Source organism: Molossus molossus, unplaced genomic scaffold, assembly GCF_014108415.1.
Source record: "Molossus molossus isolate mMolMol1 unplaced genomic scaffold, mMolMol1.p scaffold_m16_p_1, whole genome shotgun sequence".
In the NCBI taxonomy this organism is placed as follows: domain Eukaryota; kingdom Metazoa; phylum Chordata; class Mammalia; order Chiroptera; family Molossidae; genus Molossus; species Molossus molossus.
The window spans coordinates 125,474,817-125,498,735 of record NW_023425344.1 but is presented as its reverse complement, the minus strand read 5'-3'; the positions used below and the strand labels follow the sequence as shown (position 1 = coordinate 125,498,735).

The window sequence follows — 23,919 nt, the reverse complement described above, 5'->3', positions numbered from 1 at the left end:
TTCATTGATCTTTTTTATTTTTTACTTTTTTTTTTAGTCTCTATGTCATTTATTTTGGCTTTGATGTTTTGTTATTTTGGCCTTCCTTCTACTTTCTTTGTGCCTTTTTTCCCTCTGGTTGGTTTGTTTGTTTATTTTGGCGGGAGGTGGTGTTCTCTTTCTAACTTCTTTAGTAGAAGTGTTAGGCAGTTATTTTTCTTGTTCCTTCAGGGAGGCCTGTAATGCTTGAACTTCCCTCTCAGGACTGCTTTTGCCGTGTCCAATTGATTTTGGTTTGTTATGTGTTCATTTTTATTTGTTTCCAAGAAGTTTTTGATTTCTTCCTTGATCTCATTGGTAACCCATTCATTGTTTAATAACAGGCTTATTTAGCTTTCATGTGTTTGATTGTTTTTGAGTGTTTTTTTTTGTAGTGGTTGATTTCTAGTTTCATGGCATTGTGATCTGAGAAGATGCTTGATATGATTTCAGTCTTCTTGAACTTGCAGGGACTTGTTTTATGTCATAACATGTGGTCTGTGTTTGAGAATATCCTGTGTGCACTTGAGAAGAAGGTATGTTTTGCTGTAAATGTCAATTAAATCTATTAGATATATTATGTCACTTAATATCACTGTTTTTTTATTGACTTGTCTCTTTGATCTATCCAATGATCACATTGGGGCATTAGAAGTCCCCTAATATGACTGTTTTACTGTCGATCTCACTCTTAAAGTTCATCAAGAATTGTTTTATATATTTCGATGCTCCTGTATTATGTTCATATATGTTTATAAGTGTTATATCATCTTGTTGGATAGATCCTTTTAGTATTATGTAGTTACTTTCTTTGTCTGTCGGTATGGTCTTTGTTTTGATGTCTATTTTCTCAGCAGTATGTATTACTGCTCCTGCTGTTTTTTTGTTTCCATTTGCATTGAATATTTTTTCATCCCTTCGCTTTTATCCTGTGTGAATCTTTTATTCTGAGGCACATCTCTTGTACACAGCATATATATGAGTCATGTTTTCTTATCTATTCAGCTTCCTTATGTTTTTTTTATTGGCGCATTTAATCTATTTAAATTTAAGGTTGTTTAATGCATTTTACTTCCTTATGTCTTTGTTCCTTTCTCTTTACATTTCTTCCTTTTACAGCAGTCTCTTTATCATTTCTTACAATCTTGGTTTGGTTGTGCTGATTTTTTTTTACCTTTTTGTCTGAGAAGCTCTTTATTTGGCCTTTGATTTTAAATGATAGCGTTGTTGGATAGAGTAGTCTTTGTTGCAGGTTCATTACTTTGAATACTTTTTGCCAGTGCCTTCTTGTCTGAAGTGTTTCTGTTGAGAAATCCACTGATAGCCTTATGGGGGCTTCCTTGTAGGTGACTCTTTTTCTCTTGCTACCTTTATGATTCTCTCTTTGTCTTTACTCTTGGCCATTTTAATTATGATGTGTCTTAGAGCAGGGCTTTTTTTTTTTTTTTTTTTTTATCCTCACCCGAGGACATTTTTCCACTTTTTGTTCAGATAGAGCGGGAGGGAGAGAGAGGAAGAGAGAGAGAGAGAAACATCGATGTGAAGGGACACATCGAGTGGCTGCCACCCTCACGACCAACCAGGGCCGGGGACAAACTGCAACCGAGGTACGTGCCCTTAGCGGGAACCGAACCCGGGTCTCTCTGTACCGCAGGCTGACACTCCAACTGCTGAGCCAAACCGGCCAGGGCTAGACAGGGCTAGAGCAGGGCTAGAGCAGGGCTAGAGCAGGGCTTTTTGAGTTCATCTTGATTGCGACTCTTTTCTGTGCTTCCTCAACTTTTCTTCATCAGATTAGGGAAGTTTTCTGTGATCATTTCTTCAAACAGGTCCTTTATCCATTGTTCACTCTTTTCTCTTTCTGGTAACCCTATGATGCAGATATTGTTACATTTCATATTGTCCCAGTGTTCCCTAAAGGTATCCTCATTCTTTTTAATTATTTTATCTCTTTGTTGTGGTGTTTGAGTCTTTTTTTCAATTTTGTCTACCAAATTGCTGATTCTATCCTTTGCTTCATCCATCCTACTTTTGAATTTCTTCCAGTGTATTCTTGATGTCAGATATGCTATTCTTCATTTCTACCCCTTTCCCTGTGTAAATATGAGTTTAGCAGGTTTGGGCCCACATGATCTGGGATTGCAAATCTAGGCCAGCCCTTCATTTGGGTGGTGTGGGTGCTGAGCCCTGTAGAGGAAATGTAGTAGCTCTCCCTCTAGCTCCATGACAGAGATCCTGAAGGGAGGCTAAAAGGGGGTTGCACCAAATTTCACAGTTGAATTGTGACTCCTTTCCCCTGTGAGGCTGTACCTGTTGCAAGGTGCAGGTGGTGCTTGGAGAAATAGATCAAGGCTGTACCTTCCACCTGGGTTTGTGCCTTCTTTTGGGGGAAGAGAGCTTTTTGCCCCCTTCCATGTTACTCACTGCCATTGGCCCTGATGGAAGGCTTCAAAGTGGGTAGTTCCAAATGTCCTTGTTCTGAATTGCACTTTCTGTCCCCTGTGTGACTGTGCTTTGGAGGTGGTGTCAGCAGATTCGGGGAATGTGAATCCAGGCAGCCCTTTGTTGGGGGTGGCTCAGGCTCTCAGCCCTTGGGAAGAGAGCTAGGTGCCTCCCTTCTAGCTCAGCAGAGCCCCGCCAGAGTTCCTGAAGGGCAGCTGAATAGGGTTTGCACAAGATTTCACAGTTCTGAGTTGTGACCTCTTTATTCCATGAGGCCTCATTTGCTGGAAAGTACAGGTGGGGCTTGGAGAAATAGATTAAGACTGTCCCCTCTGCTTGTGGTAGCACTGGCTCTTGGGAAGAAAAGGGCTTATTGACCCCTTCTACCTCTGCAGCTTACTGACAGAGGCCCTGAAGGAGGCCTCCAAGGGGATGGCTCCAAATGCCCCAGATCTGATTTGCACTGTCTTCCCCTGTGGGTCTGCACTTGGCTGGCAGTGCCAGCAGATTTTGGGAATGCAAATCCAGGCAGCCCTTTGTTGGTGGTGGTGGTGTGGGTCCTCAGCTGGTAAGCTGCTTGCTTTCTAGCTTGGTGGCACCTCATCAGGGATCCTGAGCAGAGGCTTGAAAGTGCATGTCTCTTCCTAGCTTCACAGTTGCCTGCTGCCTGAGCCATGACCAAGGTACCTTCCATTGGCGATGGTGACTGCCTATCCTGTACAAGTTCCCGAGCCACTCAGTTTCATGTTTGCCTGAGACTGTCTAAAATTCCTTCTGAATATAAAACTGCACCCTGGTCCCTTTTGGGTGCAGCCAAAACTTCTTTATGCCAGACTTGATCTCGGCAGGGTGGTGTCACCAGTATTTGGAGGTCATGGTTAGTGTACTTTCTCTAGCTGGTGCTGTAATGTTGAAGTGCTGGACCCTGGGAGGTGGTGTCTGAGGGCAGTGTGGGATGTCGGCTCAGGACTGGGACCTCAGAAACCTACCTTCCAGATCTCCAGCACTGTGCCACCCAGATTTTCTCCTTATGGCTTCCATATGTCCTGAGCCTTCTTCCTTCTACCAGAGCCTCAGGTGAGTGCCCAAGACCGAGTTCCTGTGCATTAGCCTTTAAGGAGTTTGCCTGGGATTCAAGCAGACTCCTTTTCTCTCTGGTGGACAAATTCCTCACTTATTTTTGCTGCCAAACTTTATGCAGACTCTTCTTCCAGAGTCTGGTTTTCTGGGCTGGGGGTTCAGCTGTGGGATTAAGACCCCACTTTCTCTGGAGGAGCTTTTGCAGTTGCAATATTTCTCTTGCTTCACAGTTGCTGCCTGTGGGTGCAGGGACCAACCCTTTTCGTGACTCTGTCGTTCTTACCATTCTCTGCGTAGCTTCTTTTTTTACAGTCCTTGAAAATACTGCTCCAGTTGTCCTTCTCTTGGTAATTCAGGTTAATTGCTCTAAATTTTAGCTGTAACTCTGTGTTGCTTTCACCTTTTCTGCCACCATCTTTCCCTGCTGAGTGGTTTGCACTTTTAAAATGCAGGTAGTTGCTGTTGCTAAGCGATGGGAAAGGGGAAGGGGTGTGTCTTGAAAAGTTACTTTTTGTTTTCCAGGAGACAATCAGGCAGATGCACTGAGATCACATTGTGTCTTATCAACATTTTCCCTATGTCTGTAAAACAAGCTGAGAACCAAAGTTATAAAGAGCTCAAAAGACAGATCTGTTTGAAGGGGAGAAGGACAAGAAGGGGAAGAGGAAGAACACTTGCTAAGCAACCTGATGCTGTTAAAACATCAGGGAGGACCTGGCTGGTTGGGCTCAGCAGTTAGAGCATTGGGCTCTCAGACAAAAAAGGTTGTGGTTTGATTACCAGTCAAGGACACATACCTAGATTGCAGGTTCAGTCCTCAGCTCTGGTTGGGGTCATGCAGAAGGCAATCAATCAATGTGTCTCACATCCATGTTTTTCTTTTCCTTTCTCTCTGCCTCCCTCCCTTCCACTCTAAAAAAAACAATGGAAAAATATCCTAGCGTTAGAATTAACAACAACAACAACAACAGCAACAAAAAAATAATAGGGAGGAGGGAATGTGTTGGAATGTAACCTTGAGTGCTGCCTAATCTTGTCCTGCTATTTCAACAGAAGAGCTCTTTGAATTAGAGAAGCTAGCAATCTCAAGGTTTAATTAACATGCTTCTCATAAATTGTTGAAAACCACAACAAAGAAAAGAGAGGCCTGTTTTTTGTTCTTTTATTTACCCCACTCAGTGTCAAGATTGTTATTCCTAACAGTGGACTCTGAAATAGGGAGTGTGGTTGGATGTCCAGTCTTCTGTAACTTTTTCCTGCTGAGTTAGGGACATTGAGCTGTCCCTGACTGTGGATTCAAATAGGAGGCTACCTAGAGGGAGGGGCTGACATTGAACAGTTCTAAAGGCTAGCATAGTGGCAGGAGGATGGCTATATCATAAGGAGTGGAGCACAATTCTATTAATGTTTCCTCATTTTACTACTTATTTGTAATAGGTTTTTTTCTCTCCTTGAGATTCTTAATGGGTTCTTAAGAGTAGGTATCAGGTTGAGGTTCCTCTGGGGACTTGTAAGAAATAGGTTTAATTCAAGCCCTGGCCGGTTTGGCTCAGCGGTTGGAGCGTCAGCCTGCAGACCAGAGAGTCCGGGGTTTGGTTCCCACTAGGGGCATGTACCAAAAAAAAAGAAAAACAAAGAAATAGGTTTAATTAGAGATAAGTGATACCTATATTGTGTAAATAAGTAACTAGGTATTTAATAAGGTCATAGGTATCTATCCTATGAAAAACAAAAGAAGAACACAAAGGTTAATCAACACAGTAAATTATACACTAGTGTCTGAGTCAGCAATACTCTCAGTCAACAAGGCTTAGAGTTTCCTTTGCTGGATTAAAAAAAAACAAAACAAATACTGACAATATGACAAACTTTAAAAAATTTTAAAATTTATCACTTACTTATTTATTTGTTTATTTATCATTTTTCCATTGAGTTTTAGATAGAGTGGAAGGGAGGGAGGGAGAGAGAGAAACATTGTTGTGAAAGAGACACATTGATTGGTTGCCTCCCATACAACTCTAATCAGGGCTGGAGATTGAACCTGCAACCCAGGTATGTGCCCTTAACCGGGAATTGAACTTGAGACCCTTCAGTCCGTGGGCCGACACTCTTGTCTATTGAGCCAAACCTGTCATGGCCAGGTATTTTTTTATTTGTAGTTTAAATGTCTCTGGTGTTATAATTAGATGATCAGGTAAAGTTTATATGGCTGACATTACATTAGTACTTCTCAAAATTTCCAGGTAAAGGATGGGAGCTAAAAATGAAACATTTGCTTGGAGAGTTGAAGACAACTAGAAGAATTCAGGAATCAGTTCAGTTAATAGGGAGAAACAAAACTTGAAACTCTGATGACAATGAACTGTGTTAGAGCCCAATATTTACAGTTGGTCATTGTGATTTTTTTTTATTGAAACAGAATTTCTCTCCCTAAAATTACCCCCCCCCCTTTTTTTTTAATCAAAGAGACTCATTAGGTCCAGATTTAAATTTGTCTTGATTATTTGTATAAATGCAATAAGAATAGCAACTGTGATCAAGTTAATCACATAGGATTTTAAAGTTTTTCTTTGCTGGAATTTTTATAATTTATAAGGAACCTTTAGATTGAGCTTTAGTCAGCCCCTCAGGGCATAGAAGCCAAGCCTGGCTTTTCCTGAATGGGTTTAGGTGGATTCCTAAATTTTGAGGTGCCCAAATGTCTTGAGGTTCTTTCCTTGGCATCTTTCAGGAAAGAAAACTTCATTACTTACCTGGAAATGTGGCCATGAACCACTGATCAAGCAATATTTTAGGCCATTTTCCCAAGGAATTCTTATTGGCTTCAAAGTCAATCTCAGTTCCTTATGTCTTTCTGGTGACATCCAGAGTCCTGGCATGTTTCTTTCAGGCATTCCAGTCAAAGTCTTTTTTAATAAAACCACAATCTGGGTCTGATTTTATGTGTTCTATAATAAAGAGAACAAATTAGTATTGGATTTTTGTAAATAAATATATATTGTCATGAAAATAATACTTATGCATTGAGAATTGCCAAATTCTGGAGGGATTAGGTAGGGAGAAAAATATAAATGCTTTAATATTGTTTATGAAGGTATAATTTGTCAAATTGTTCTAGGGAAATAAAAATATATTCTTTTAATATCTGGAAAACAGGAAGACTTTTTAAAAATGAGCCATATTTGAACAGTCACAAGAATAATAATTATTTTCACTTAATTCAGTCCCATGTAACCAATTTTGCATGTCCTGATTATTTGTCAGTATTTTCATGAATTTAATTATTCCTTAGAGTTCCATAAATTTTTATCTACTTTAAAGAGATGACCTGTTTAGAAACCTGTAATTTAGAGTAAGTCAGAGTCCTTTTTACAGACCTTTCTAAAGACTTAATTAGTATATTTCCAAATGCATCAGAATAAAACAATGGCCCTGGCCAGTTTGGCTCAGAGATTAGAGTGTCAGCCTGCGGACCAGAGAGTCCTGGGTTCGGTTCCCGCTAGGGGCACGTACCAAAAAAAAAAAAAAAAAGAACAAAACAACCTGTAAATGACCAACCTAAAATGACATGGTTATAGACTTGATTATAATGCAACTGATAAAGAATTTTGTCTGTCTCTAAGATATAGCATTCCAAGATAACAATTTTGTGGTAAATAATAATTATGAGATGACATAAAAGAATGGTATAAAGCTCACAATTTTAGATTCAATACACAATTTCAACACATAAAGAACAAATAATATGCAAGATTTTAAAATGCTGTACGTGGCTCATTGGAAGTGTGTATTGAGCACTGGAAATAATTCATAAATGCTCCAATGTGTGGATTACAAATACCTGGAGTACTCTGGATGCCTTCCATAGGGAACCATCACTCTTGGCTTGCCCCGTGTCACTGACAGGATACCTGTTACTCCTGAGACTTTCCTCTTTGAACTTGCCTTAGAATCTTTGCAAGTTCCTTTAATTACCTTAATGTTGGTCCAAATGCAGTCTCTCTCCTCTGGTGTGGTATAGGTAGAGAAAGTGATGTGGACATCTCTCCAGGTGATGTCATAGGAAAGGGTGAGATATTTAAGCTCTTTAGTAAATTTAGTTGGATTGGCCAAAAAGCTTCTGAACTTAACTTTGATCTGGGAGAGATCCAACATTGAGAAAGTGACATAAACTCAGACAATGCCCTCTGCTTCTACAACCTCTCGGAGGGGAAGGTGGTTCATAGGACAGGAAGGCCCCTAGAAATATTGCCCAAACTAGTATGGCCAGCAGAAAAAGGGGGCAAAGATTGAGGAGAGATAGAAGGAAGAGAAGGAGGTGGGAGTCAGGGGACCAGGGAAAAAGGCTGACAGAAGAGGATGTTAAAGTAGAGGGATTGGGGATGCAGACAGGGGGAGATCATCCGAGACTGAAGACTATGGAGGTTGATGAGAGGGAGTGAGAAAGAACATATGATAGGACCATCAGAGGTTAGGGTAACCAGCCAGTTCAAAAAAGGCCTGAGCATAAGTGACTATTTGCCAAGACGGTGACAATAAAGATTGAATTGGAGAATGGTGTTACGATTAAGAGAGCCACTCTGGGGTGGGATTTTCTGGTCATCTAATTTTTACTGTGGCCAAGTCATATTGCAATGCTTCAGTAAGGCCTAAAGTCTTCCAGGTCTTAAGAAGACAATCCAATGGGACGTCCTTAGGTGGGGTTGACTGAAGGAGTAGAGGAAGAAGGACTTCCTAGGGACAATAACATGCCGAGGGAAAGGGAAGGGAAGGGTTGAAGGGGTGTCCCGGTCTCAGACAAACTAGAGATCTGATTGAGACCCAAGTGTCCCTAGAGACTCAAGTCAGACCGAAATCTAGATCCATTCCAGATGCAAGCATCCTTGGACCTGAGATCAGTCCGAATGGGGAGATGGCTAGAAGTGTCCTTTGCAACTGAATCCCAAAGTGACAGACCCAGTGCTGGGCTTTCCCATCCAACCCAGGACTGAGAAGGGAGACTGTCACTCCAAACCTAGAGGCAGTTATTGTCCCCAGAACCAATGAAACTTACTGCTGATCAACGAGAAGAGGCACCAAGGAGAGCGTCCATGAAAGTAAGGAGGAGAGAAGAACACAACTTCCAGAGGTTGGATTAGGGGGTTAGGCCAGGTTGAGTTGCCACTGTCCACTGCTCCCATTTTTGCAAGTCTCAGAAGTTAGAGGAGAAGAGAAGTTTAGATCCCGTGTGGGCCACCAGAATGTTAGGGTTTGGCTGGTGATTCCGGCCATGAAATAATTCACAAAGAAACAGAAGAAATGCAGGGAGGAAATTACTTTTACTTTCCAAGGGAGTAAAGGGCTGGATATTGATTGATAGACAATACCAGTCAGGGAAGAAAGAGTGGTTTGCACTTTTTTTTTTTAATTTTCTTCTTTCAACTCATTTATTTATTTCTTTAATCCTTACCTGAGGCCATTTTTCCATTTTTGTTCAGATAGAGAGAGAGGGAGAGAGAGAAACATCGACGTGAAAGGGACACATTGAGTGGCCGCCTTCTGCACAACCCCAACTGGGGCTGGGGACAAACTGCAACCGAGGTACATGCCCTTAGCGGGAACCGAACCCGGGTCTCTCTGGACCGTGGGCCGATGCTCTAACCGCTGAACCAAACTGGCCAGGGCTGGTTTGCACTTTTAAAGAGCAAACAGTCATTGTTGCTAAGCGACAAGGAAGGGAGGGAGTTGTCTTGACAAGTTACATCTTGTTTGTTTTCCTGGAAACAGTCAGGCAGATGCACTGAGCACTGTCTTACCAGCATTTTTTCCCAAAACTGTGAAACAAGCTTAGAACAAAAATTATGAAGAGTTTAAAAGGGACATCTGTTTGAAGGGGAGAAGGGAAGGGAAAGGGGAAATGGGGAGGAAGAATTCTTGCTAACCAGCCAGAAGCTGTTAAAACTGAATGGAGGGGGTGTAGAGTGTAAACTTGAGTGTAGCATTATCTTGTCCTGCCATTTGTATTAAAGGAACCAACAGTCTTGGGTTTTAATTACCAGGTGCTTCTCATAAATTGTGGAAAAGCCACAAGGTAAAGAGAGACCTGTTTTCTGTCTTTACAATCTGTAATCTCTAATTTTAAGTTTAATATTCCAGGAGTTTCTTCATTTTAATTGCCAATCAGAAACATCACTGAGCCAAACTGAGACCATTGCACTCTTATGATTGTGTCCTGACTCATTCATTGTACACATTTGTGGCATCATTTGTTCTGAATCTCCAAAGTCAGGTGTTTTTGTTTTTTCCTGTGTGGCTAGTGTAGCTGTTTTGTCGCACTTGACTGAACATCTTAGGTTTGATATGGCAAGTTTATTTTGCTTGGCTTGTGAGAATGTTTTTTTTCCCATTTTTTTGTTCTTTCCAAAATTGGAGTGCCCTTGCCTAAGCACATTTTGTAATTAACATTTTTCTCCTCGAGATCTGGGGCTACCCCCTTAAACTTGATTTGTAGGAAACACCTGGTAATTCTTCGTACCTTTATACTCTGCCATTTTGCTATTTAAATCTCATAAATAGCTGGGTTCTTTGATTTTGCCACGCTCATATTTAAGGTTACTCAGAGAAATCTGTCCTTTAGACATGTCCTGTACAAAGTTAAAGTTAGTCCATTGGCTTGCCCCTGGTGTAGAGTTTTATTACTTTATACTCTATAGTTTTAAAATATAAATCTGGTTTAGGATTGAAAAATAATGCAAACCATCATGTTATTGAATGCTTTTTTTCTAAGCTATGTCCTGGCAGCTCGTGAATGTTATTCCCTAACCTGTATAACCATCTGGCTGTGCTTTCAAATAAAAATTCGCTGATGATCTCCATTTTCCTCAGCAGCACTGCAGATTCTTATATCCAGAAGTAGAAATTACCTTGACTTTTTTTCCTGTGGAAACTTCCTATCTTGTCTAGGATCTAGATTCCAAAGTTTAAGTTCCAGAGAGAACTTTAGAAAGTGTATGTGAGCATTTGGGATCTGAGGCAAGGTCTGGCCTAGTAGGGACTGTGGGCAAAGCTCTGGACTATGGAATTCCAACTGGAGACCAGAGTTCTGGTCCACTCTGTTATCATCTAGCTACATAACTCTCTCAGCCTCACTCATCTCATCTGTGAGTATCATGTCAAACCCTGATCTTGAAGGCTTCTCTGAACTCTTCATGACTTGCTTTTTGTCACTGAACTAGGCAGAGATGTTACCTGGCCTGTCAGCCATGTGGTACAGTGAGCATAGGATCAGCCTTAAAGGAAAATGCAATTATTTCCTTGTGTCATACTTCATAGGGAGAATGTGAAATGTGATTCCTGCTGCTTGGATTTGCAGAGAACAAACAGTCATCTTACCCTTTTCCCTATGGCTCTGTTTAGACCAGGAAGTGTGTGTGTACAGTAGAGACAAGATAGCTGGTGTCAGGATGAGGGCTTCTCCACTCAGGGGTCCCTCTGTGCCAATCACTTTTAATTGTGAGTTCCTACAGAAGGTGAACAGTGTTGGTGGGGAGATTCATCTTTGATTATGGCGTGTGCATCTCCCTGATTTCTGGGACGGGTCCAACAGTCACAGCCAAGGGAATTCTGGGATATCTCCTGGGAGCCACCAGCATGTGCTGGAGAAACAATAGTCCAGCCACGTAGTGGATAATAAGAGCTCAAATCATTTTTCACAACTTGTTTTTAAAAATAATTAGTATCCCAGAAGCTGAAAAAGCAAACCAATTAAAACATGCTCAATGTAGAAAACACAGAAAAGCAAAAAAAAAAAAAAAAAAAAAGTGCAATTCCATTATTAAAAGGTAACCAAATATTAGTGTGTATTCTTTTAATGTTTTCTGTGTCTATGTATGTTTTTTCCCCAGAAGGGTATCATGCTGTTTTCTTCACCTAATGACATAAGGTATTTTATTTCCATGTGAATAAAATGTTTTTCACATGATTTTTTAAATTTTGGAATAGCTGTTCCAACTATTGTTGTTTACTGTAACAAATGCCTTTTTATTGGAAGCCCTCAGAGTCTGTAAAGTCCCCCAGTCTTAGCAATTTCTGGGGTTTGTGAACATAATAGCACCAAATCCTAATCTTTAGGGAGTCAGGGATTGTCCTCAAGACTTTCTTGAATTTAAAACAAGCCTCAATTCCAAATGAAATGGCAGTCTTATGTTATTTTGACTCCACTGTTGGCTCCAAACAAAAAAGCAGCTAATCTGGTAGATGAATCTGAGTTGGGTATGAAGGGAACAAAGTAAGAATTTGGTGTGCCAACACTATCCAGGACAAGTGAACTGAATTCTTGGTGTTGCCCCCCCTTCCCCGCCCCCACAGGAAGTACTGCATGCACAATGATTTCACAGTTACTTTTCTATGGGAATGATTGGTTAAATTAACTGAATTAATCATGGTTGGAATTACATAGATACTTTCAATTTTCATGTGCCAGAATACTCTGAAAAAGAAAACTTAGTAACACATTTGTTATTTAACTCTTTTATAACAAAATCCTGGTTGAGCAGGAATACCTTTCATAAAGGCTCATTTCACCAGGAAATTCCTGGCTTAACCATATCTAGTTCAAATTGAGACAAGTTTGAAAAATTGTCCTTTTGCTTATCTTTCTCCTTCCATCAAAACTCCAATGAGACTTAGAGAAGATGAACCAGAATGTCTCTCTGGATTAGTGATGTTACTGCCTTCACCTTGGGTTGTGGAGATGATGACCCAGATTGGCTTCGTCTTGGAGGTGTGCTAGATTTCACTGCAGGAGAGGACCCAGAGCAGTTTTGTCTCAAAGGAGTCCTAGATTTCACATCAAGGTCAGGTGATATTTCAGAACAGCTCTGTCTTTGTGGTGTTGCAGATTGTTCATTTGCCTGGGGACTTGTTACAGACCCTTGCCTTGGTGACGGTCCGATTCCACTTCATATACTATATATTGTTTTAATAGTTGTCGCAGAAGAAACATCAGATAGTTGAAATAGCATTTAAGATTCAATAGGTGTTTCTTTAATCAAGCACCCAGTAACAGGCCAGGAATTACAGTACAGTAAGAAAAATTGGCTGATGGAAGGAAAATTGCCTCACTGCAAAGGCTTATTGAGGATAAGTCTCTGTGGATAAGTGTTTAGGTGTTGCCTCCAGTGTATATATATGACCATCCTTGTCTTTTCTTTTCTTATGTGTTTCTTTACAAATTTATTGAAATGACTGAACTCAAAATAGCTTTTTTATGATGCTGAAAGCCAATTTTAAGATCGTGCTGACTTTTTAGTAATTTGGGTCTCCCTTTCCTCCCCTACCTTAATTCTTTTGTTTTGCTTACTCAGTCTTTCCTTATGGAATAATTTTTTTAAACTGGAAAAATTCTATTATGGAATTCTAAATTGTTTATATAACTTACTGACAAGCCTATGGAGACCCTTGGAAATCGTTCTGAGACAGTGATTATAAAACCAAATGCCTATAGGGGTACAAATGTCAAAATGAGGAGCAGCACCCAGTGAGTGTCAGGGAAGTGAAAGGAGTGACCACTGGGGACTGGAACCTAAGAGTCCACCTGAAGGGGCCAGCAGCTGCTGTGTTCCAGCAGATTGTGGCCATTGGGGTGGGGCCTGGAACTGCCAAATGATCTGACTTGTTAAGAGAAGCTGGAAATACAGATTGTTTTCCTTTGTAGTATATGTTTGAAATGTAAAAATAATTACACATTGCCTCAAATTAAAAAAATAAAAGAAAACGTGTGAATCAAATAAAACACATTATGTCCCAGATTATGCCCACATATGGTCATTTTGTAGCCATTGATTTAGGATGTTTTGTGCCCTGGCCGGTTTGGCTCAGCAGTTAGAGCATTGGCCCACGGACCAGAGAGGCCCGGTTCGGTTCACTTTAAGGGCACATACCTCTGTTGCAGTTTGTACTGGGCCCTGGTTGGGATTGTGTGGTTGGCAACCACTTGATGTGTCTCTCAGGTCAATGTTTTTCCCTCTCTCTTCTTCCCTCTCTTCCTCCCACTCTATCTGAAGATAAATGCAAAAAATGTCCTTGGGTGAGGATTAAAAAAAAAAAAAAGGATGTTTTGCTTTGTCAGAAAATAATCAAAATGAAGTAGAGTATGAGTTCTAATGTGGCTTAAAGCTAGCTTATTTTTTCAAATCACTTTTAACAAGGAAATACCACTCATTTAACTTTAAGTTTAGATGAGTTAGTTGTAGCACATAACTCTTTACTTGCATATTGTAAGTCTCTCCTAGTATTTTGTAGTTCCCAGGTACAGCGCATGCTTTAAAAAAGAAAATAGAAAAGGAGAAACATCTGTAACAAAAATTAATTAATAAAAAAAAGAAAGAAAGAAAATAGAGTTTTAGGCTAATAGATCTCCAGCTAAGTGTCTAATTTTGATATATGACTTTCTCAGATTTCTAAATAATAGTGTTCTTAATTGAACCTAGAAAAAGCTATGAACACAATAACTATAGTATTTTTTCAGAATCTTTGCATATATTAGCAATTTAAGGTTGAAAAAATGGAAAATTAATCTTGACTTGCCTTAGTTATCAGATGGATATTCATGTATTTTCTTTTTTTTTTCTTTAAAGATTTGAACATGGAATTCAATCCTTCAGACCATCCTCGAGCCAGCACAATATTTCTCAGTAAATCTCAGACAGACGGTAGGTTGCTAATTTATGTTTCTTCTTTTTTTAAAACAAACAAACCAAAACCCCATGTTGGTTACTAGCCTAAGTCTTGATTTTCCACTAGATGTGATTCTCAAGATAAGAATAGAATCCCTTATAATGACCTCCGAAGTATATTGTTTGATGGTGATTCTTTTGGGGTTTCTTTCTTTTGTATTAAATTATGTTTTTATAATTTTCTATTTGAAGTAACTTTGCCAATTAGCTATGTATATTCTATATCAGTAGTTTCTATTTTGAGAGTAACAAATTTTTATTTTTTTGAGAATTTATTTCTGCATAAATTCTCTAAAGATCTAGAAGTATTTGTTTTTTTAGACGGTATATAAAAGAAAGCAAAATAATGTTTTGTCACAGGTGTGTGTGGAATTTTTCCTGTGTTTTCTTTTTCCTCTTTCCAGTACCAGCTTATCTTATTTTTTCCTGGCCCTTGGCTACAAAGGAGAGATAAAGCTTATACCATACAGTGAACCTTCTCATTTGGATTCCTATAGAAAAGAGTTGCAGGAGAAAGGTGTTAAATGATGATGTTGTGACCAGGATGTTATATTCTAATGCTAGCTAGAGTCCTATGTGATTCTATCCCTGACTCTTGACATATTGCTAAGCTCCAATTTAGAGAAGATCCTCAATTGACTAGAAAATAATTTAACATATTTAAGATAGGAAGTTCATTATAGGAACTGATAACACCTCAATAATGATTAGATAACAATTTTGACATGGTATAATGCTGATATAATATTGGTGATCTTAAATTAAGTAGACCAGTGACTTGATTTCAGACAATGAAGTGCATTTATTTTTTTAAAAAATGTCAATGTTTTCAAGAATAAGAATAAATCATTGTAGGCTTTAAATGCTTGTGAAGTTTTGAATGTATTGGGTAGAAACTAAACAAAACATTCTTTTCTTGGCCTGGTAATGTGGGAAGCCATTGGAAGAGTAGAATATTGCATGGGAAGGAAAGTGACAGTGGGGATGAGGGTTTGGGACAAAGAAAAATGAGAATTAAAAACTTTTTTTGTGTGTTTAATGTTAGTGCTGTGAACACCAGTTACAAGATTGGCATACTTCTGGGTTTGGGTCTTGCTTCCATTGAATTCAGGGTACAGTGGAACATCATTCTGAAAATTTTCTAATTAGATTCACATGGAATTGCATTAGAGCCTCTAAGCAGATGACACGTACCTTGATCATCATGGTAAAAGGAGATTCAACAATTGTGTGACCTAACAGAAGAATTACTCCAGAAGGGGTCAGGGAAGTATATATCTTCTCCCTTCATCTTTATTGCAGATCTTATTTCCCCACTTTTTTTCTGGAACAGAGGGTATCAATTCATCTGACCTTTCTGTTCATTGCTTCAAATTCTCTTTGCAAGAGCTTTCCATTCAACATGTGTACCTATTTGAGTCTCACAGGTTAAACACAAGAAAAGGAACCATAACCAATACCTTTCTCCCTGAGGTGTTCTTCTCTACTACTCTATTTAGTAAAAGCTTCTATACAATCTCTTTTTCTCTTTCCATTCACTATTCCATGGGAATCTTCCTTTCATAGCCACCATTCTGTGGAGGGTATGTGCTAAGGTTGCTTGAATAATTTTGCCTCCTTTAGCTCTTGAGTGCTTATGGTGCTTGCTGCCATTTGTATTCCTTCTCTTTTGACTTTCTATCATCAAACAGGTCAATTTTCTGAAAACAAGTCCATCTAATGAACAGTTACTTTATAAATAATTAAAAGAATAAGTTTTAAGATAGGTAAATTTGATAACTTTAATGAGTTAATTCATTGGTGAATTAATAGATTACTAGAGAATTGATTATTCAGGAATTTGTCCTGCAAACTCCTTCATTTAAAAAAAAAATATTGTTGACACTATTACAAATGTCCCCCATTCCCCTGCTTCTTTACCCTTTTTAGCTAGCCTCTGAACCCCCAACTAACCTAGCCTTCACCACATTGTTGTCTGTGTTCGTGGACTATTATACATATCTGTTCTTTGGTTAATTTCTTCCAGTACCCCCCACATCCTCCCCTCTGAGATCTGTCAGTCTTTTCCATATATCTATACCTCTGGTTCTATTTTGCTCATCAATTATTTTGTTCATTAGATTCCACATATAAGTGAGATTATATGGTATTTGTCTTTCTCTGACTGGTTTATTTTGCTTAGCATAATAAGCTACAGGTTCATCAATGCAGTCGTAAAAAAGTTTCTTCTTTACAGCCACATAATATTCAATTGTGTAAATGTACCACATCTTTTATATCCACTCATTTATTGATGGAAACTTGGGTTGTTTCCAGATCTTTGCTATTGTAAATAATGCTGCTATGAACATAAAAGTGCATATAATCTTTCTAATTGGTGTTTTGGGATTCTTTGGAGATATCCCCACAATTTGGATTGGTTGGTCAAAAGATAGTTCCATTTTTAATTTTTTTTTTTTTTTTATCCTCACCCGAGGACATTTTTCCATTTTTTGTTCAGGTAGAGTGGGAGGGAGAGAGAGGAATAGAGGGAGAGAAAGAAACATCGATGTGAAGGGACACATCAAGTGGCTGCCACCCGCACGACCGACCAGGGCCAGGGACAAACTGCAACCGAGGTATGTGCCCTTAGCGGGAACCAAATCCGGGTCTCTCTGGACTGCAGGCCGACGCTCTAACCGCTGAGCCAAACCGGCCAGGGCCATTTTTAATTTTTTTGAAGAAACTCCATACTGTTTTCCACAGTGGCAGCACCAGTTTGCATTCCCAACAGTGCACAAAAGTTCCCTTTTCCCTACATGCTTGCCAGCACTTCTTGTTTGTTGATGTATTGATGGTAGCTATTTTGGCAGATGTGAAGTGATACCTCATTCTAGTTTTAATTTGAATCTCTCTGACGATTAGTGACATCGAACATATTTCAGCCATTTGTATGTCCTCTTTGTTGAAGTGTCTATTCAGGTCCTTGGCACCCCCCTCCTTTTTTAAAATTTATTTTTGTTACAGATATTTCTCCTTTTTTCCCAATTGACACCCTCCTCCCCACCCCCCACCCCCACCCCATCCCCAGCTTTGTTGTCCATGTCCATTGGTTATGCGTACATGCATATAAGTTCTGTGGTTTATCTCTTCCCTCCTCCGCACACCCTCTTCTGAGGATTGTCAGTCTGTACCCTATTTCCACGTCTCTGCGTCTACCCTGTTCCTCAGACTGTTATGTTCATTGTATTCCACAAATAATTGAGATCATAAGATATTTGTCTTTCTCTGTTTGGCTTATTTCCTTTGGCCCATTTTTTAAAAAAATCTTTATTGTTGAATGTAAAATGTATTACAGATGCTCCACATTTTTTCCTCATTGACCCCCTCCTCCCACTTCAGCCCCCCTCCCGCCTTTTCCCATACTATTGTCTGTGTCCATTGGTTATGCATATAAGTTCTTTGGTTTATTCCCCCCCCCCCCAACCCCTTTCCCTTTGAGGTTTGTCAGTCTATCAATGAATTTGTACTTATTAATCCCTTCACCTTTTTCACCCATTCCCCCAACCCCCTTCCCAACTGGAACCAACAAAATGTTCTCTGTATCTATGAGAATGTTTCTGTTCTACCTGTTCATTTTGTTTGTAGATTCCATTGTTGATAGATATGTATTCATTGCCATTTTGTTTGTTCATATATTTTATCTTTTTCTTCAAAAAGACCCTTCATCATTTCATATAATAACGGTTTGGTGGTGATGAACTCCTTTAACTTTTTCTTGTCTGGGAAATTCTTCATATGGCCATCGATTCTAAATGACAGCTTTGCAGGATAGAGTAATCTTGGTTGTAGGTTCTTGGTTTTCATCACTCTGAATATTTCTTGCCACTCCCTTCTGGCCTGCAAAGTTTCTTTTGAGAAATCAGCTGACAGCCTAATGGGAACTCCCTTGTAGGTAACTAGCTGCCTTTCTCTTGCTGCTTTTAAGATTCTCTCTTTGTCTTGAACCTTTTGCATTTTGATGATGATGTGTCTTGGTGTGGGCCTCTTGGGGTTCATCTTGTTTGGGACTCTCTGTGCTTCCTGGACTTGTATGTCTGTTTCCTTCACCAAGTTAGGAAAGTTTTCTGCCATTATTGTTTCAAACAGGTTTTCGATTTCTTGTTCTCTCTCTTCTCCTTCGGGCACCCCCAAGATGCGAATGTTGGCACGCTTGAAGTTGTCCCAGAGGCTCCTTACACTATCCTCATTTCTTTGGATTCTTTTTTCTTTTTGCTGTTCTGATTGGGGATTTTTTGCTTCCTTATATTCCAAATCGATGGTTTGCTCCTTGGATTTACATACTCTATTATTGAAGCTGTGTAAATTATTCTTTATTTCAGTTAATGCCTCCTTTAATTCTAACTGTGCATCCATGATTTCTGACTGGTCCTTTTTATGCTCTTGAGGCCCTCTCTAAGTTCACTGAGGTTCTCACTAAGTTCATTGAACATCCTTATAAGCAGTATTTTGAACTCAGCGTCTATTAGGTTGCTTATCTCCATTTTGCTTAGTTCTTTTCTTGGGGTTTTGTTCTGTTCTTTCATTTGGGACCTGTTTCTTTGTCTCCTCATTTTGGCTGCCTCCCTGTGTTTGTTTCAGTGTATTACTTAACGAGAGGTTATGGGGCTAGCTGAGACCAGATGCTGCTCGTTTGAACGAATTTAGGAAAAACCTGAAGCAGGATTCAAGACAGGCCAATCCTATGGTTAAGCAAGTGGCAACAGCTTGGGTGGGCCTGAAAGTTGGGTGGGGTGGGGCGGGTCCTCAGGGAGTCCCCAGGGCGGAGCTACCAGTGTGAGTCAGGTTGTGGGAGTCCCAGATATGGAGACTGTCTGCCGCCCCAGGGAAGGGCTCACCAAAGGAACAAAGGCCTCTGACAGCACGTTTGTCCAGGAGAAAGCCCCCTCTCCAGCCCTTGCTCCAGTGCCAAACAGCTCAGTTCTTCCCTGTATGTCTCTGGCGCCCCTCGAATTGCCTCCCCTCCAAGCTAAGAGGAAGAGAGTCCGATAAGTTCGTGCGCGGGCCCTTTAAGGAACTGCCTGGGGCTCCAGCCGCTTCAGCTTCCGTGAGCCTCAGTTTCGCTGGTTTTTCCAGCCAGAAGTTATGGGGACTTTTCTTCCTGGCACTGGAACCCTGAGCGGGGCACTTGGTGTGGGACAGGGACCCCTCAGTCCTCAGGAAGGACCTTCCCAGCCACGGGAGCCTCCTGATTTTTATCCGCCACACTTGGGTGTGGGACCAGCCCGCCGCCCCTCTCGCCTCCGCCCCTCTCGCCTCCGCCCCTCTCGCCTCCGCCCCTCTCGCCTCCGCCCCTCTCGCCTCCGCCCCTCTCGCCTCCGCCCCTCTCGCCTCCGCCCCTCTCGCCTCCGCCCCTTCTACCAGTCTGGATGTGGCTGTTGCTTTAATTCTGTAGTTGTAGGACTTCCATTCAGCTTGATTTCAGGCGGTTTTGAATGATGGTTGTTCTGTAGTTTGGTTGTAACTTTGATGTGGTTGTGGGACGACGCGATACCTCCTTTACCTATGCCGCCATCTTGACCGGAAGTCTCCTTTGGCCCATTTTTAAATTTGATTATTTGTCTTCCTGATGTTGAGTTGTATAAGTTCTTTATATATTTTGGCGATTACCCCTTATCAGATATATCATTGGCAAATACATTTTCCCATACAGTGGTTTGGTCTTTTTTCATTTTGTTGATGGTATATTTTGCTGTGCAGAAGCTTTTTAGTTTGAGGTAGTCCCGATAGTTTATTTTTTCCTTCATTTCCCTTGTCCTAGGAGATGTATTGGAACAAATAATGTTAATGTGAGATGTCTGAGATATTACTGCCTATGTTCTATTTTCATCCAGGATTTTATGATTTCGTGACTTACATTTAAATTTTTTTTTCTTCATGGATTTTAGAGAGAGAGGAAGGGAGAAAGAGAGAGAGATAAAAACATTGATGCCAGGGAACATGGATTAACCGCCTCCTGCATGCTCCCTACTGGGGATTTGTTCCACAACCTGGGCATGTGCCCTGACCAGGAATCGAATCGGCAACCTCTTGGTGCTTGGTGATGCTCAATCACTTAGCCACACTGAATGGGCCTTGTGTATGGTGTCAGTTGGTAGTCCAGTTTCATATTTTTTGCATGTACCTGTCCAATTTTCCCAACATCATTTATTGAAGAGACTGCTTTTATTTCATTGTATGCTATTGCCTCCTTTGTCAAATATTAGTTGATAATAAATTTGTCTGTTGATTTCTGAGTTCTCTGTTCTGTTCCACTAACATATGCTTGTTCTTGTGACAGTATCAGGCTGTTTTGATTACAGTGGTCTTGTAATACAGTTTGATATCTGGTATTGTGATCCCTTCAACTTTGTTGTTCTTGTTCAAGATTGCTGAGGCTGTTGAGGGCCTTTTTTGGATTCATACAAATTTTTGGAATATTTGTTCTAGATCTGTGAAATATGCAATTGGTATTTTAATAGGAATTACATTGAATCTATAGATTGTTTTGAGTAGTATGGACATTTTAATGATGCTTAATGATTCTATTCCATGAACATTATATATTCTATCACTTGGTTGTATCTTCCTCTATTGCTGTCTTCAATGGTGTATAGTTTTTCGAATATAGGTCTTTTACCTCCTTAATTAAGTTTATTCCTAGGTGTCTTTTTGTTTTTGTTGTTGGATTGTTTTCTTAGAGTTTCAGTTCCTGAGAGTTTATTATTGGTGTATGAAAATGCCACCAATTTCTGGGTGTTAATTTTGTATCCTACTACATGGCTGAATTCATTTATTATATTTAGTTGTGTTTTGTTGGACTCTTTAGGGTTTTCCATGTACAATATCATGTCATCTGCAAATAATGACATTTTTACTTCCTCCTTTCTGTTTTGGATGCCTTTTATTTCTTCTTGTCTGATCCCTGTTGCTAGGATTTTCAGTACTATGTTGAAAAAGAGTGATTAAAGTGGATATCCCAGTTTTATTCCTCATCATAAGGGGAACACTTTTAATTTTTGTACATTGAGTATGATGTTGACTGTAGGTTTTCCATATATGGCTTTTATTATGTTGAGGTTTGATCCTGCTATTCCCCCTTTCCTGAGAGTATTTTTCATAAATGGGTGCTATAATATATTGAATGCTTTTTCTTTTTTCTTTTTTAATCCTCACCCGAGGACATTTTTCCATTTTTTGTTCAGGTAGAGTGGGAGGGAGAGAGGAACAGAGAGAGAGAGAGAAACATCGACGGGAAAGGAGCACATCGAGTGGCTGCCACCCGCACAACCGACCAGGGCCGGGGACAAACTGCAACCGAGGTACGCGCCCTTAGCGGGAACCAAACCCGGGTCTCTCAGGACCACAGGCCGACGCTCTAACTGCTGAGCCAAACCGGCCAGGGCTTGACTGCTTTTTCTGCATCTGTTGAAATGATCATGTGATTTTAATCCTTTATTTTGTTTATGTGCTGTATCATGTTTATTGGTTTTTTAATGTTGTACCCACCTTGCATCCCCATAATAACTCCCACTTGGTCATAGTGTATAATCTTTTTAACGTGTTGCTCATTCCAGTTTGCTAATATTTTGTTGAAGATTTTAGCATCTATGTTCATTAAGGACACTGGACTGTAATTTTCTTTCTTTGCAGTATCTTTATCTGGTTTTAGAATTAGGATAATTCTGGCCTTGTAAATAGAGTTTGGAAATCTTCCCTCCTCTTGAATTTTTTGGAATAGTTTGAGGAAGATATGTGTTAGTTCTTCTTTTGAATGTTTGGTAGAATTTGCCTGTGAAGCCAACTGGCCCAGGACTTTTCTTTGCTGGTAGTGTTTTGATTATTGCTTCAATTTCATTAGTTGTTATTTGTCTATTCAGGTTTTCTAATTTCTTCCTGATTGTATTTTGAAAGATTGTTTTTAGAAATTTGTCCTTTTTTTTTTTGGCATATAATTGTTTATAGTATTTTCTTGCAGTCTTTTGTATTTCTGTGATGTCAGTTGTTACTTTGCCTCTCTCACTTCTCATTTTACTTATTTGTGTTCTCTCTTCTTTGTTCCTAATGAGTCTGGCTAAAGGCTCATCCGTCTTGTTTATCTTTTTAAAGAATCAGCTCTTGGTTTCATTGATCTTTTTTTTAGTCTTTATGTCATTTATTTCTGCTCTGATCTTCATTATTTCCTTCCTTCTACTTACTCTGAGCTTTTCTTGTTGTTCTTTTTCTAGTTCTTTCACATGTAGGGTTAGAGTGTATCTTTAAGATTTTTCTTGCTTCTTAAGGTAGGCATATAATGCTATGAACTTCCCTCTCAGTACTGCTTCCACTATGTTCCATAGATTATGGGTTTTTGTGTGTTCTTTTTCATTTGTTTCCAGGTAATCTTTTATTTCTTCTTTAATCTCCTTGGTAACCCATTCATGGTTTAATTACATGCTATTTAACCTCCATGTGTTTGAATATTTTTCAGTGTTATTTCTTGTAGTTGATCTATAGTTTCATGGCATTGTAATCTTAGAAGATGCTTGATAAGACTTCATTCTTCTTGAATTTGTTAAGACTTATTTTGTGTCTTAACACGTGTTCTACTTTTGAAAGTGTTTTATGTGCACTTGAGAAGAATGTATATTCTGCAGCTTTGGGATAAAATATTCTATAAATATTAAATCCATCTGATCCAGCGTATCATTTAAGGTTACTGTTTGCTTGTTGATTTTTTTTTGTCTGGAAGATCTATCAAGGAATGTCAGTGGGGTGTTAAAGTCCCCTACTATGACTGACTCTATTGTTGCTGACCTCTTGCTTAAAGTCCATCAAGAGTTGTTTTTTGTTTTTTGTTTTTAATATTTTGGTTCTCTTATATTGGGTGCATATATGTTTACCAGGGTTATATTGTCTTGTTGGATCAATCTTTTTAGTATTATATAGTATCCTTATTTGTCTCATGTTATGGTCTTTGTTTTGAAGTCTGTGTTGTAAGATATAAGTATTACTACCCCAGATTGTTTTTTGTTTCCATTTGCATAGAATATTTTTTTCCATCCCTTCACTTTCAGCCTGTGTGAATCTTTTGTGTTGAGGGAGGTCTCTTGTAGACAGCATACATATGGGTCATGTTTTCTTATTCATTTAGCTACCCCTATGTCTTTTGATTGGATCATTTAACTCATTTACATTTAAGGTTATTATTGATAGGTATTTATTTATTGCCATATTTATTCTTTATGCCTATGTTTCTCTCGTACTATTTCTTCTTTTTCTTCTACAGCAGTGCCTTTATTATTTCTTGCAATGCTGATTTGGTGGTAATGAACTCCTTTATCCCTTTTTAAATAATCTTGGATGCTTTTTATTTCACCTTCAATTTTAAATGTTAGCCTTGCTTTGTTTCAGATCTTTGCTTTATTTACTTTGAATACTTCATGTCATTCCTTTCTGGACTGTAGTGTTTCTGTTGAAAAATCAGCTGACAGACTTATTGGGACCATCCTTGTAGGTCACTAACTGTCCCTCCTTTACTGCTTTTAAGATTCTCTTTGTCTTTAATGTTTGCTATTTTAATTTTGATGTGGCTTGGCGTGGGTCTCTTTGCATTCATCTTTATTGGGAGCCTCTGTGCTTTCTGAACTTGTGTGACTTTTTCCTT

General features: G+C 39.4%; 1 protein-coding gene across 6 annotated transcripts in view; it reads left to right on the top strand.

The window, feature by feature from the left end:
- Positions 1–23,919, top strand: part of CCNY (cyclin Y) — a 290,463-nt gene that overhangs the window by 173,676 nt on the left and 92,868 nt on the right. For 5 of the 6 annotated variants that reach the window (XM_036261758.1, XM_036261749.1, XM_036261741.1 and 2 more), the window contains one exon: positions 14,157–14,231. In XM_036261758.1, the coding sequence (XP_036117651.1) occupies positions 14,157–14,231 (75 nt within the window). Of the gene's footprint in view, positions 1–12,242; positions 12,375–14,156; positions 14,232–23,919 lie in introns of those variants that run through there. The other variant, XM_036261769.1, reaches the window with a different exon arrangement.